Genomic DNA, 14,160 nt, shown 5'->3' with positions numbered 1-14,160 from the left:
TTTCTCCAAAAACATGACAGCACAATGAACAGATGCCTCAAACAGCAGACGCGTTTCACGAATCAGGTTCTCTTATTCGAGTCATGTTTTTGGAGAAATGAAGACTTTTTATCCGCTGACACGAGTGCTGTCAAACCATTTCCTATACAATTGCTACTTCCATGGTCCATGGACTAGACGTGCACCCAGCACAGATTGGATACTTATGGGCCATACACACTATAAGATTTTCTGAAGACTTTTTCCTTCAGACTTACCAAAACCATATAATATGAGTCAGACCTAAACACTTTCAATTTGTATGCAATATGGCAGGCCCTTGCACTACATCATGGGTGTCCAACCTTTTGGCTTCTCTGGGCCACATTGAGTGTAGAGAAATTTTCTCGGGCCGCATATATAAAATATATACAATAGTTAAGGTATATAAGTAATAAAATGCCGCCTTCCCACGCCCCCCGCACTAATTTAACACTAGAGGATGGCCAAATGAAATTGAATCAGTATACAGAGGTTTACTTCTTCTGAGAGAGATTAAAGGAACACTCTAACCACCATGACCACTTCAGTGATTTGAAGTGGTCATGGTGGTGGGAGTCGCACTGCACATGCTGGGATAATTACAGTTATGTGCTGGGGGATAGTTACACCCCTGGCAAATATGACTTAGGCAGCCAGAAAATGTCATGTCCTTATTCATACATGTATTAACATCCAATGCAGCCTAAACAGTGCCCATCCAATGCAGCTTCACCGGTGCCCATCCAATGCAGCCTCACTAGTGCATGCCCTTCCAATGCAGCCTGATCAGTGCCCATCCAATGCAGCCTCACCAGTGCATGCCTTTCCAATGAAGCCTCACCAGTGTGTGCCCATCCAATGCAGTCTGCAATGAAGAAAAAGGAGAGCCGCTGGATTACACAGAGCCGCTGGATTACACAGAGCGGGGATCAGTCCTGCCTCCTGGACTGGCTCCTATGATAGACGTCACCAATGTGCTGTCTATCATAGGAGCCAGTCCAGGAGGCAGGGCTTCATATGACAGCGGGTAAGCTGTAATCCGGCGGTGCTCAACCCCCCCCCCCCCCCCCTCCGAGACAGCCTCTGCCTACAGTTAGTTGGAAGTCGCTGTGGCCGTGCCCCTGACTTGACTTCCTTCCTCCAGCAAAAATAAATAAATTGTCAGGGGGCAGCGGGCCGCATTGCCTGCAGTTCTGGGCCGCATGCGGCCCTCAGGCTGCAGGTTGGACATGCCTGCACTACATAGAAAAGGTAAATCTGAAGGAAAAAGTCTTCAGAAAATCTTATAGTGTGTATGGCCCTTTAACTCTCACCTGGATCAACATCAACCCCTTTGTGATAGACGTTAACTTCACAATATGCACTGCATGAATGCAAAGTGCTTCACTATATTATCTTTTGAAATAATAATTACCTCTCGATCTCTTACAGCTGGCTTCTGCCCTTGACTTGCCTCTACTTCGTATCAACCAGGCAAATAGCCCCGATCTCCTCAGTGTTTCCCAATATTATTCTGGGGAGCTGGTGTCCTATGTCAGGAAGGTGAGTTACACATGTCTTGTCCAAATCTTTTTGAATATTTCACATGAAATTTAAAAAAGGAGGAAAAGATGCCCTATTTACAAAGATTTCAGTCTATGACAGAAAATAGGGTATTGAATCATTTACAAGTTATACTATCTTTGTCAGTCCAACATGTCTTTAAGACATAATTTTCGTTTTAACGGTTCCACAATCGAAAGTCTGCAACTTTGTGACTTGTATCACTTTCTGACAATACCTGTATTTGGAAAGGGAACATCCTTACTGACACATTTCCTTGTGCCATCAGTTCCTCTGAATGTTGTGAGGACCTCACACAGACATCAATATGTGACAGGAGAAGAAGGCGCTTGATGAAACAATTTCTTCTAACATCAGATCACCAGCAGAATATTAATTCTTTAGGATATAGGCTGTTTTATCAGCTCCCAACTTGTTGTTCATGGTTACTTATCTGAGAGGCAAAAAGTTGCACATTGCCCAAGGAACCCCTAGAAACCTCTGGGGGAACCCTAGTGTTCCATGGAACTCTTGCTGAGAAAGGCTTGTCTTAACTGTAAGGGCTCTTTCACACGGGCGATCAGATTAGATCCGCCTGTCAGTTTTTTAGGCGGATCTGATCGGATCCTCCATGCACCTCTATGGGGCAGCGGATGTCAGCGGAGACACCTCCACTGACACCCGCTGTCATCCGTATCCGATCCTGTCCGTGAAATCTGGACGGATGGAAACCCTATTTTTCCATCCATTCAGGGATCGGATCGGATGAGAGCGGACAGGCGGTCCGCTCTCATCCGATCCCCCATAGAGAGCAGCGGGGGCTGTGACACCTCCCTCTGCGCACTGCAAGCGGAGACGGAGCTGTCATCCGCCGGCTCAGCGGGGATCGGCGGATCGATCCCCGCTGAGCAGCACGGATCCGCCTACGGAGGCGGACCATGTGAAAGAGCCCTTAATCTAACACAGGCAATATGTTTAAAATGCTATGTGTCAAGCGCAGACACCTAACAATGATATCTCATACCCGCAGCAGCCTCCCATGCTCTTGTCATGGCCGAAATCTCATTGCTATATTTCTGGCAATCTCAAGAGAACTTGTCTGTATACTTTGTAAAAAAAAATCTCTGTCAGTCCCACTACAAGTATGGTTGAATACTAGAGTGCCCAGATCTTTGCCTAGGATTAACAATCTTTTTACTTGGTACAAAAGGTTCTCCAGATCATTCCAGAAAGCATGTTCACATCTCTGGCTAAAATCATCAAGCTGCAGACACATGATATTATGGAAGTTCCAACACGCCTGGACAAGGACAAGCTAAGAGATTACGCCCAGCTTGGAGCCAGATATGAGGTGAGAGCCAGGTGCTGCAATATACATTTCATCTCATTGTTCATGCACCAGCTTATTCAACATGCCTTACAGCAGTGATTCTCAACTCCTGTCCTCAGGACACACTAACAGGCCAGATTTTAACTTGGGGAGATGCAGACTAGAATACTGCAATCACTGAGCAGCAAATGATATCACCTGTGATGTATTTCAGCTTCCTTGCAAACCTGGCCTGTTAGTGTGCCCTGAGGACCGGAGTTGAGAAACACTGGACTAGAATACTGCAATCACTGAGCAGCAAATTATATCACCTGTGATATATTTCAGTTATCTTGCAAGCCTGGCCTGTTAGTGGGTCCTGAGGACAGGAGTTGAGAACCACTGCCTTACATTGACCAGTCAGAACTCATCTCTCACTGATCTTATGCTTTCTATGGGTTTATGCACCGGATAACTGAGCTGTGCAGTGCACCAATAACAAAGCTCAACTAACTGTCAGTTTTAGGTGTACATTCCTACATACTGTTCTTTCCAGCAATCTGATGCACTGTACTTCAATCCTTTGTTTACTTCGTAGGTGGCCAGGCTGACCCATGCCATATCCATATTTACTGAGGGCATTCTAATGATGAAGACTACTCTGGTTGGAATAATTAAGGTAATCTAAGTACGTCCAGTGTATAAAAAGATTGGGTACACTGCTGCGTTACTCCTAACAGACAGATCCCAGCTTTCCTTTAAAAATAAATACTTTTAAAGTGAGCCAGTTGAGATTGTGCATTCATGGGAATATATATTGTAACGGAACCGACCCCGACTCTGCTTGAGTGCTTCCGTCAGTATACCGCTTCCTCGAGATTGGCTATACTACATTTACAGATCCTCACTCATGACTGGTTCTCTTTTAAAGCCGGTTCTAGACTCTGGAAAAAGTGAGAGCGTTAGAGTCTGTCAGGTTTTTTTTATTGATAAGAGGAGAAAGTGGCACCATCTCAGTGTAGCAGAACATTTTTTTGGTATAGGTAACAAAAGACTCACTTATAGTAAGGGGTCTGTCAGCATGGTGGGTGGATAAATGTTCATCTGCCGCCGTCCTATATGGGATGTGACGAACGATGGAGGCGATCCTAGCTTCTTCCAGCAGGCCGGCACTTCCTGCTGACCCCTTACCCAGACGTGACGTCATCGGCCTTGTAGCCAGAACACGGCCGCGGTCTATACACCACCGCCGGCCTGCTGGAAGTAGCTGACTGCAATCAGCACCTCTACAGGATTGCTTCCATCATTCGTCACATCCTATATAGGACGGCAGCAGATGAACTTTTATCCACCCACCATGCTGACAGACCCCTTACTATAAGTGAGTCTTTTGTTACCTATACCAAATAAATTTTCTGCTACACTAAGCTGGTGCCGCTTTGTCCTCTTATCATTTCTCCAGAGCTTCTCCTCGCTCCAGCAGGCAGCCGCTGAGTATTGCCTCCCCACCCCGTATCAGAACTGCCCAATATTATGCTATCCCTAGTAACTGTTTATTTTGATTACCTATCCTTTACTGGCAGTGCGCCATGACACATTGTTTGTAGGTTTTTTTTATTGTAGTTTGTGTCCCTGTTGGGAATATTTCCCCTCACTTCTTATCAGGATATGATAGTGATTGAACTTTTATCCAGCGGGTACACAGGCAAAAATAAATTTTGGTAGATTAGAACGTGGCTTTTGAAATTTACATCATTTTTAACCACGGTGGCCTGAGTTTCATAGCTGACCTGTTTTCATCGCCAGGTGGATCCAAAGCAGCTATTAGAAGATGGCATACGGAAGGAGCTTGTTAAGAGGGTGGCGCTGGCTTTACATAAGGGACTCATCTTCAATTCAAGAGCAAAGGTATCATCCACACCAGCTATTCCTGTATGAGTGTAAGCATTTAGAAATGTGTGTACCTCAAACTACAGCCTAGGTAATTTTTTACTAAAGACTCTGGGAACACTTTTTTTTTTTTTTACCACAACACTAAGGCCCCTTTCACACTGTAGAGTCCGTCGGAGGACTCAGTTTATCTCAGCGGGGGATCAATCCGCTGATCCCCCGCTGAGCAGGCGGGTGGCTGCTATGTCTCGGTGCTGTGTGCAGAGACAGAGCTGTCAGATCCCCACTGTTCTCTATGGGGGAATCGGATGGGAACGGACCATATGTCCGTTCTCATCCGATCCCAACCGATCCGCTGGACAGATGGAAAATAGGGTTTCCATCCATCCAGATTTGACGGATCGGATGTCAGCGGACATGTCTCCGCTGACATCCGATGCCCCATAAAGATGCATTGGGCATCTGTTCAGATCCGCCAAAAAAATGGACAGGCGGATCTGAACGGTCTGCCTGTATGAAAGGGGCCTAATACTTCTCAAGCTTGCCTTTGCCTGTTGTTTACTATTATTATTTTTCTTTTACAAGTGCTGAAAATTTAGACCACTTCTGTTCTGTAGATACTAAGATAGGCTGCACCGCTGCATTTAAAGCCCAACTGAACTTTAAATTTAAAGTGCTTAAAAACCAAAGGTGTTCAATATATTATAGTTTGTTTACTTTTTTGTAGATACACCTGCCCCCTGCCAGCATGCTAAAGAGAAGGACCCTTGCTCTCTAGTGTAAAAGCAATGATGATGATGCAGAGATTTTGCTAAGTCAGACTTATAGCTATGGAATCCACAAAGTTCATGCTCCCTGCTAATTGGAGAGCTCTGAATCAGCACAGGGCATGTCGGACCCCAGCAGAGAGATCGCTGCTTCTACATATAGTGGAAGCATGCTGGCAGTGTGCAAGGTTTTTTACCTGCTTTACAAAGACAACAAATTATAATACTTTACACACTTTTTGATGCACTTGGAATGCATTTAGCTAATTTATGCTGAAAGTTCAGTTGCTCCTTAATGTGAGTGAGATGGTTGTTATGCTGTTGACCCTGTAAGTACCTGTCCAGCATATTTCCAAATGTGCAACACCCTTGGCAATGTGTTTTACCAAAGAGAAAACATCCACTGCAGTAAAGGTAAGGACATTGCAGGGGACACCTGAAATTTTACCTGTCAGTTGTTTACAAACTGGAAGTTTTACTTATTGGTCAGTGGCAAAAATATTAGAAACTTTTATTACACTAGTCCATTAGAAAAGTGATGCAGATGGCTTGGCTTTAGTTCAAGATAATTACACCATTTTGTGTTATAGCCCAGCGAACTATTGCCAAAATTGAAGGAAATGGCAGCCACCATGGACGGATTCCACCGATCCTTCGAGTACATCCAGGATTATGTCAGTATTTATGGTCTAAAGATTTGGCAGGAAGAAGTGTCACGTATTGTCAACTATAATGTAGAACAAGAGTGCAACAACTTTCTCCGAACAAAGGTAGTGTTTGTATGTGTTTTATATTGTAAGCTCTGACGGGCAGGGCCCTCTCATTCCTCCTTTATTGAATTGTATTGTAACTGTACTGTCTGCCTTCATGTTGAAAAAACTGTTGGTGCTATATAAATCCTGTATTATATAAATAATAATAATGTATGGATTGTTAAATAGAATGGCCAATAGAAGGATTCCATATCTAAACTATAATCAATAATAGTGAAGGGCTCTGTCACCAAAATGTTTGTTTTTAACTATCCCAGTTGTCATCAGGAGGACCTTGAGGTGGTTGTAAATGGAGTCGTACATACATTTTCAACAGAACAGTGTATGCAGTGAATTTATTTCTGATTGTTGTGTCTTGACTTGAAAGTTTTATTTAAAGTAACTCCAAAGCCCGCTTATTGAGGTATATCATTTTCCTTTGCCTCTTTTCACCTAATTCCAGATCTTCATGTTTCCACCAGATTCAAGATTGGCAAAGCATGTACCAGTCCACACACATCCCTATTCCTAAGTTTCCCCCTGTGGACGAGTCCGTCACCTTTATCGGGAGGTTGTGCCGAGAGATCCTGAGGATAACTGATCCAAAGTAAGTTTTCATTGGAGATGGGGAAAAAAAAGAAACAGAGTGAGCAATTAATAAGGGAAGCAACAAGGCCCTCCTCTGAAAATGAATTTTGGCAATTTCAAGACAAAGCGTTAGTGGTTAAATCTAAGGCCAGCCATAGACAGAGCAATTTTCTTTCCTGCAACCACGGGTTGCAGGAAAGAAAATCGCTAGATTCCCCCATCAGCCCAGTTAGTGTTGATGGGGGAATCCCTCATGTGGAACTCAGTACTAAAATGTGTGATTGCGCTACCTCTAAATCAAGGTACAAATAATAACTAGAAAGTGACAAAAAATGTCTAAATAGGCAAGTGTTTCATATATATATATATATATATATATATATAAGTGCCAGTACAAATGAAATCCATAAACAAACATATATTGCAAAAAAAGCCAAAGCAATAAATAATAAAGCTTCCTATAGATTGTGCAATTATAAAAGTCTCTATCAGATAAGGTGCTTCATGGAGATGACACCACAGTGTAACGACAATTTTCCACTCTTGCTCCTTTCACCAGGTGAAGTGCAAGCTCATCTCCATTATAGAACCCTTAAGGGTCAACAAAGCATAAACGCAGATCAATCTGATGAACCAAACTGGTGTTTAGGTTCCTTTAAGAAGAATGGAATTTCCTCTCCAAGATGGCTCCACACAGCTCACACATAGGTCATAGGCAACAAACCAAAAAAAAACAGCCTCCAAGTACCTGGGTTATTAAGCTCAACACACTGCACAGAACCCACTTTGTAAAATGCACCCACATTTATTAGATAAAAAACAAGCATATAATAAAATCCAGCCTCTCACCTAATCCAGTCGAAAATCCCGCCGCCAGGCTCAACTTCTACGTGTTACGCCACCAATACCAATGGCTTCATCTGGAGCACTGGCACTTTGTACATGTGTATATGTGTGTTTTTTTTATTTATATATATATATATATATATATATATATATATATATTAGGGATCGACTGATATATCGAGGGTCGATATGCACTTTTCCCGATATATCGTAATCGGCCCCTTGAGGTTACCGATATTGCCGACAGACGGCCGGCTGTCTTGTAATGACAACCGATGCACCTGAGAAGCTGCTCGGCTGTCATTACAAGGAGCGAGAGGGGACGTCCCCCGTCCCCCCCCCCCCCTCCTGCCGCCTTCCGCGGCTTGCCCGGGTCTCCCATCCCACCAGGAGACCCAGGCAACCAGCTTGCACGCTCCGCCGAAGACCCGATCAAAGCCGCATTTGGCTCTGATCGGGTCTCCATGCAAAAACCCGAAAGTGATGTCATGAGTGACATCACTGCCGGGTACTGTCTGGCGCCAGATTTAAAAAAATGACAGCATTCAAATCAGCCAAACTTGGCGTTTTGAATGCTTTTAAGTGCAGAGGAGGGGGTTTGGGTCTTTTAGACCCCTAGATCCCTCTACAAAAGTACTGGTCAAAAAAAAAAATTTTCTTTTTAAATGTACATAAATATCGGCCCATGCCGATATGCATTGGCCAAAATATTGGTATCGACAACCAACGAAAACCGATATTGGTCGATCACATATATATGAAACACCTATTTAGTCTTTTTTTTTACTTTCTAGTTATTATTTTTAACTTCAATTAGGAGGCAGCATGATCACACATTTTAGTATTGATTTAGTGCGGATGTGGGAACACATTTGGTTAATGCAGCAGCTGCACCCTGTAATTTCCTAATTTATATCACTAGGTGGCAGCACGCTACTACCACACTTATATACTCATGTGGAACTGTTGTTTTCTGCCGGCGGTGGGGCACGGGAAGCTTTCCCAGCCAGCAGAACACAATGATTACTGCTTGTGGCTATTCCTGACGGCAGTAATCGCATGTAAAAAATCTATCTGGCTGGTTATACCCAAGTTAATCGCTCAACCTGGGTACATTCAGCCTGCCCATACAACTGGCCGAGATTCAAATTTCTATGACTGGCTTGAGGGTTGTCTGTTAACTAACTCAGATACTGAAAAATGAGTTCCCCCATACACTCAGCTGTGACTGGATGATGAAGAAACAGCAGCTCACTTATGAGGTCCTCTCTCTGATCTTTCTCCATTTCTATAGTTTTCAGCATTCTACAGCGCAGTAAAGCCTAATTGGCTAAATTGGCTTCCCACTCATATGCAAATGATTACAGAATTCTTGAACAAAGACACAGTACTATTTAAAAACTTTTAAAATCGAACTCCATGTTTCCATTCACTATAAAAAATTAGTTTGTGCCAGCATGTAACTGCACGTAATTATTTGGATCATGCTGGCCCAAACTAACATTTTATAGGGAAAGGAAACATGAGGTTAAGAAGTATTTTTAACTTCTTAATGCCGATCGCATGCATATCTTTGGTGGCATGGTAGTGGGCTTTTTTGCCCTGTGGTCACATGTGTGTGACCAATGTTACTGTTTTGTACTGGGAACATGCTTACTTAGTCACACATCCCCAGCACTGTGACTGAGCTGTCACGGTTTACAGTTGGAAGCAGGTAGGATGGGCTCCTGATCACATGACCACTGTAACTGCCAATCACAGTTAACACCTGATTGGGTAGCCCAGGAAGCACCTGTGAAGTTTAGAAATCGGTACATGGTTGCTGATGGAAAGAGGTTAGGGCTCTTTCACACGGGCGGTCCGATCAGATCCGCCTGTCAGTTTTTTAGGCGGATCTGATCGGATCCCTAATGCAGCTCTATGGGGCAGCGGATGTCAGCGGAGACACCTCCGCTGAAACCCGCTGCCATCCGTATCCGATCCTGTCCGTGAAATCTGGACGGATGGAAACCCTGTTTTTCCATCCGTTCAGGTATCGGATCGGATGAGAGCGGACAGGCGGTCCGCTCTCATCCGATCCCCCATAGAGAGCAGCGGGAGCTGTGACACCTCCCTCTCCGCACTGCAAGCGGAGACAGAGCTGTCATCCGCCGGCTCAGCGGGGATCGGCGGATCGATCCCTGCTGAGCAGCACGGATCCGCCTTAGGAGGCGGACCGTGTGAAAGATCCCCTTGTCTGTAACAGGCATGTTTGAAAGAGATAATTATTAGTACCGGTGTGTTGCGAGGTTGTATTCTCAGGCTTCTTCCACAGTTGAGAAAGCTTGAGTCAGAAAAAGCAAAAACGTGGGCTCTGTAATAAAAGGTCTTTCCTGTTTTGAATTTCATGAAGTGATGAAAGATTAGTGCAGTAGATCCCACATAATGCCTTTAAATGTTTAGAATAACTGAATGGTCCCCTGCAACTTTTGTGCTTGACATATAACAAAATGGGGGACTGTCGCATAATGTAGACCGATTATGCAACAGATTTACTGGAAGGTTAAAGCTTGATTTATAAATTCCTCCCTCTAAAGTAAGAGGGCAGCAAAATAAAACCTGACCCTGACCACTTTTTCATTGTACACATGTTTGGAATAGAAACAGTCCCCTCTTCAGAGCTAAATCTGTCTCAGAACTTTACAAATCTTTCATAGTTAGCTGCAGGGGATTCCAGAAGAAGGGGTCTCAAATACACATAAAATCTGTTGCACAGACTTTGCTTAATAAAAGGCAGCCTGCTTTCTATGCGAGTGTAATTTTGCTAATGAATATCCCCCAATGTCTTTTCACCACAGAGTGACGTGTTACATAGACCAGATGAACACATGGTATGACATGCGCACCCACCAGGAAGTGACCAACAGTTGCCTCTTCTCCGAGATCCAGTACTCCTTGGGAACATTTGGCTTAAATGGGCTGGACAGACTGCTGTGCTTTATGATCGTCAAGGAGCTGCAGGTATAGATTAACAACAAGGCCTGGATAAAACCTTTTCTGTGGTGGTATCCTACCACTTACCTTATACTCTAGCCACAAAAGTAGGAGTGGGCTAATATTAACAGATTCTTCCTGGCAAATCTGCTGCTTGTGTCCTTTTTGCCAGGATCTGTTCTATGTTCCCATATCAAAGAATTGCAGAAGACTTTCTAAAGAAGTCACTGGCTGCTGACCTCCTTGAGCCTTGATGCACTCGTCTTGGTTGGAGCCAGAAGACTTCTTGGTAGAGGCTCTAGGGCACATGTGTCAAACACAACACCAGCGGGCTGAATCCGGCCCTCCAGGCCATTTTAAGTGGTCCTTGCACTGCTCTTGCAGCTGCACCACCCTTCTTATGCAGCCGCACAGAGGCTCATCTCTGCACTCCTGTCTCATCAGTTGGCAGCAGAGAGGAAGGCAGAACTCCTCCTACAGATCCTGTGCCTCTCTGTGCAGCGGCAAGACACACGGCAAGAACACTTCACACAATTTCCCCCAGAAATTGTACATTTTCTAGTTATAAATATTTGATTGATTTTCAAAGTACTGTTAACAACAACAATAACAAAAAAAGAAAACAATCGATATAAATATACATCTCATAAAAAATTACCAGTACAAATTTTATCTCATATTCCCTCCACCCAACTCCTCCCTTTCCCACCCCCCTCCCCCTCCTACTATATCAATTTCCATTTTCGATGTGATCTCAAATCTGGACCAAATTCAAGTTTTTATCCTGTATCTTCCAGCAAGATTTCCAGATATCTATCAGATTTTTTTGAAATCTTCCCATTTTCCCCATTTGTCCGACATATTTTTAGGTTGTTCTTCTCTATTTCCCAAATAATCCGTATTGTAAATGTAATTCACTCTATTACACCATTCCTCCTAGGCCCCTTTCACACACGGAGTCCGTTCAGATCCGCCTGTCAGTTTTTTTTGGCGGATCTGAACGGATGCCCCATGCATCTCTACGGGGCATAGAATGTCATCTGAGACATGTCCCCTGACATCCGATCCTATCCGATCCGTCAAAACCGGACGGATGGAAACCCTTTTTTCCATCCGTCTATCGGATCTGATGAGAATGGACAGACGGTCCGTTCCCATCTCATTCCCCCATAGAGAAGAATGGGGACCTCACAGCTCTGTCTCTGCACACAGCGCGGAGACACAGCTGTAATCTGTCAGCGGGGGGATCGAGCCTGACGGACTCCGTGTGTGAAAGGGGCCTCAAGGCTAGGCTCTTTACCTCTAACCAATTACTCTGGATAACTCCTTTAAGAGAAAAACAGGCGCCATGTAATCAACCATAAATTTATTGCACAACAATTAACATAGTATCTTACACTGAGGTAAGCTTCAGTCCGTGTCTCAGCAACCATCCCTCCGGACCAGCTTCCTGTGACGTCACCTCCGGGCCGGTGGACGGCCGGATCGTGCGGCTGGACTTGCTGAGACACGGACTGAAGCTTACCTCAGTGTAAGATACTATGTTATTTGTTGTGCAATAAATTTATGGTTGATTACATGGCGCCTGTTTTTCTCTTAATGTTCACTAGCGGATTTCTCGGAGTTTCTCCCGCCAGCGCAGCCTAGTACTCAGCCTACTGTGACGATTCCCTACTAGACTTTGGAGACATCCCCTGCATCCCTCTTACAACGGTGAATCCCCCTGTTTCTCCTCTCTGGCTTGGTCAGAAGCGCCCAACACCCTTTTCTTTTCTCGGGATAACTCCTTTAGCTGCATTTAATAAATTTGGAACCAATGTACTTTTGTATTTTTTAAAGGGCATTTTTGTTCTGTGGAATAAACACCACCAGGGATCATCTAAAACATCAACTCCTGTAATTTCAATTATCTTACATCTCATTTTTGACCAGTAATCTCTAATTTTGGGACAATCCCACCCTATGTGATACAGTGTCACCTTACCCCCACATCTTCTCCAACACCGATCTGTTTTTTCTGGTTGATATTTATGTGCCATTGTTGGGGTTATATACCATCTAGATCAGGGATCCTCAAACGACGGCCCTCCAGCTGTTGCAGAACTACACATCCCATGAGGCATTGTAAAACTCTGACATTCACAGACAGGACTAGGCATGATGGGAATTGTAGTTCCTGAACAACTGGAGGGCCATAGTTTGAAGACCCCTGATCTAGATAAACATTTATAATTTAATTCTATAGTACCAATATCTATAGCTGAGCAATATGCGGCTCTCAATACCATATTTATTTTGTGATTTGACAGTGATTCACCTATTTCCTTTTCCCATTTTATAAGGAACGGAGGGATCTCCTTGCCGAGATGTGACAAAACTGAGTGACTATAGAGAGGGAGTACACCCCCTGGGACTGAACATGGGTATAGCCAGAGGTTTTCTGCCTAGTGTCCTACTCCTGTAGGGGGCAGTATAACCCAATGGTCAAGAATGAGAGGAGCTGTGTCCGTCAATGAGCATCAGAGAAATGGATTTTAGAGCTTTCTTTAATGTGGTATTTGATCACCTCTGCGGTTTTTATTTTTTGCGTTACAAGACAAATTTAGACCGACCATTTTTATGTCCTCCTGATACCCCATGGAATGCCCTCCCAACACCTCCCCCCAGTGTGTTCCCTCCTGACACCCCATGGTATGTCCTCCCAGCCCCCCCAGTGTGTGCGATCCTGATACCCCATAGTATGCCCTCCCAACACCTCCCCCCTCAGTGTGTTCTCTCCTGACACCCCATGGTATGCCCTCCCAACCCCCCCACCCCAGTGTGTGCCCTCCTGACACCCCATGTTTTAATGGTTTTGTTCTTAATGGTTTTGGTTTTTGAGATACAGTCGCCAACACTTGCAGGGAGGCCCCAGCGAGATTTGAACTCGCGACCCCTGGTTTACAAGACCAGTGCTCTAACCCCTGAGCTATGGAGCCTTTTTTTTTTTTTTTTATTTTGTTTTTTTTTTTTTTTGTTTTTTTTTTTTTGTTTTTTTTTTGTTTTTTTTTGTTTTTGTTTTTTTTTTTTTTTTTTTTTGTTTTTGAATTTAAAAAAATCATATTTTATTTTTTCAATTAAGAAGGGTTTGGTGAATGCGCACATGAAACTGGTGGGGTTCAGTACCTCCAACAAGGTTAAGAACCACTGCCCTAGATCAACATTCATTAGTGCTGATCCAGAAGAAGGCAAAAACCCTACTAAAGCATGGTCCAATTTGCTCCAACAGGGAAAAAAATCCTTCTTGACCCCCTTAGACTATATTTGCAGAAATTATTTTTCTGGTGCAAATAGTAGCGGCAAGAATTTTCTGATTTCTGCAGCTGTTTTTGCAGTCTGTGAGTGGCTAGCTATGGGCTGCTGAGCCTGTACATTTTAATCACAAGGCGGTGGCGGGTCGCAGCTATTCGTGTCCACGCAGTGCACTTTGTGT

The 14,160-nt window shown here is 44.0% G+C and overlaps 1 protein-coding gene across 1 annotated transcript in view; it reads left to right on the top strand.

The window, feature by feature from the left end:
- The window catches only part of WASHC5 (WASH complex subunit 5), a 218,977-nt gene that overhangs the window by 65,561 nt on the left and 139,256 nt on the right, over positions 1-14,160 (top strand). The window contains exons 14-20 of the mRNA XM_082257375.1: positions 1,453-1,563; positions 2,774-2,914; positions 3,471-3,551; positions 4,679-4,780; positions 6,120-6,299; positions 6,764-6,888; positions 10,553-10,715. Of these exons, the coding sequence (XP_082113501.1) occupies positions 1,453-1,563; positions 2,774-2,914; positions 3,471-3,551; positions 4,679-4,780; positions 6,120-6,299; positions 6,764-6,888; positions 10,553-10,715 (903 nt within the window). The remainder of the gene's footprint in view (positions 1-1,452; positions 1,564-2,773; positions 2,915-3,470; positions 3,552-4,678; positions 4,781-6,119; positions 6,300-6,763; positions 6,889-10,552; positions 10,716-14,160) is intronic.

The sequence above is a fragment of the Pelophylax lessonae genome (genome assembly GCF_965119305.1).
Source record: "Pelophylax lessonae genome assembly, chromosome: 5".
In the NCBI taxonomy this organism is placed as follows: Eukaryota; Metazoa; Chordata; class Amphibia; order Anura; family Ranidae; genus Pelophylax; species Pelophylax lessonae.
The sequence above is the reverse complement of the archived record's forward strand: the minus strand, read 5'-3'. Positions and strand labels throughout refer to the sequence as shown.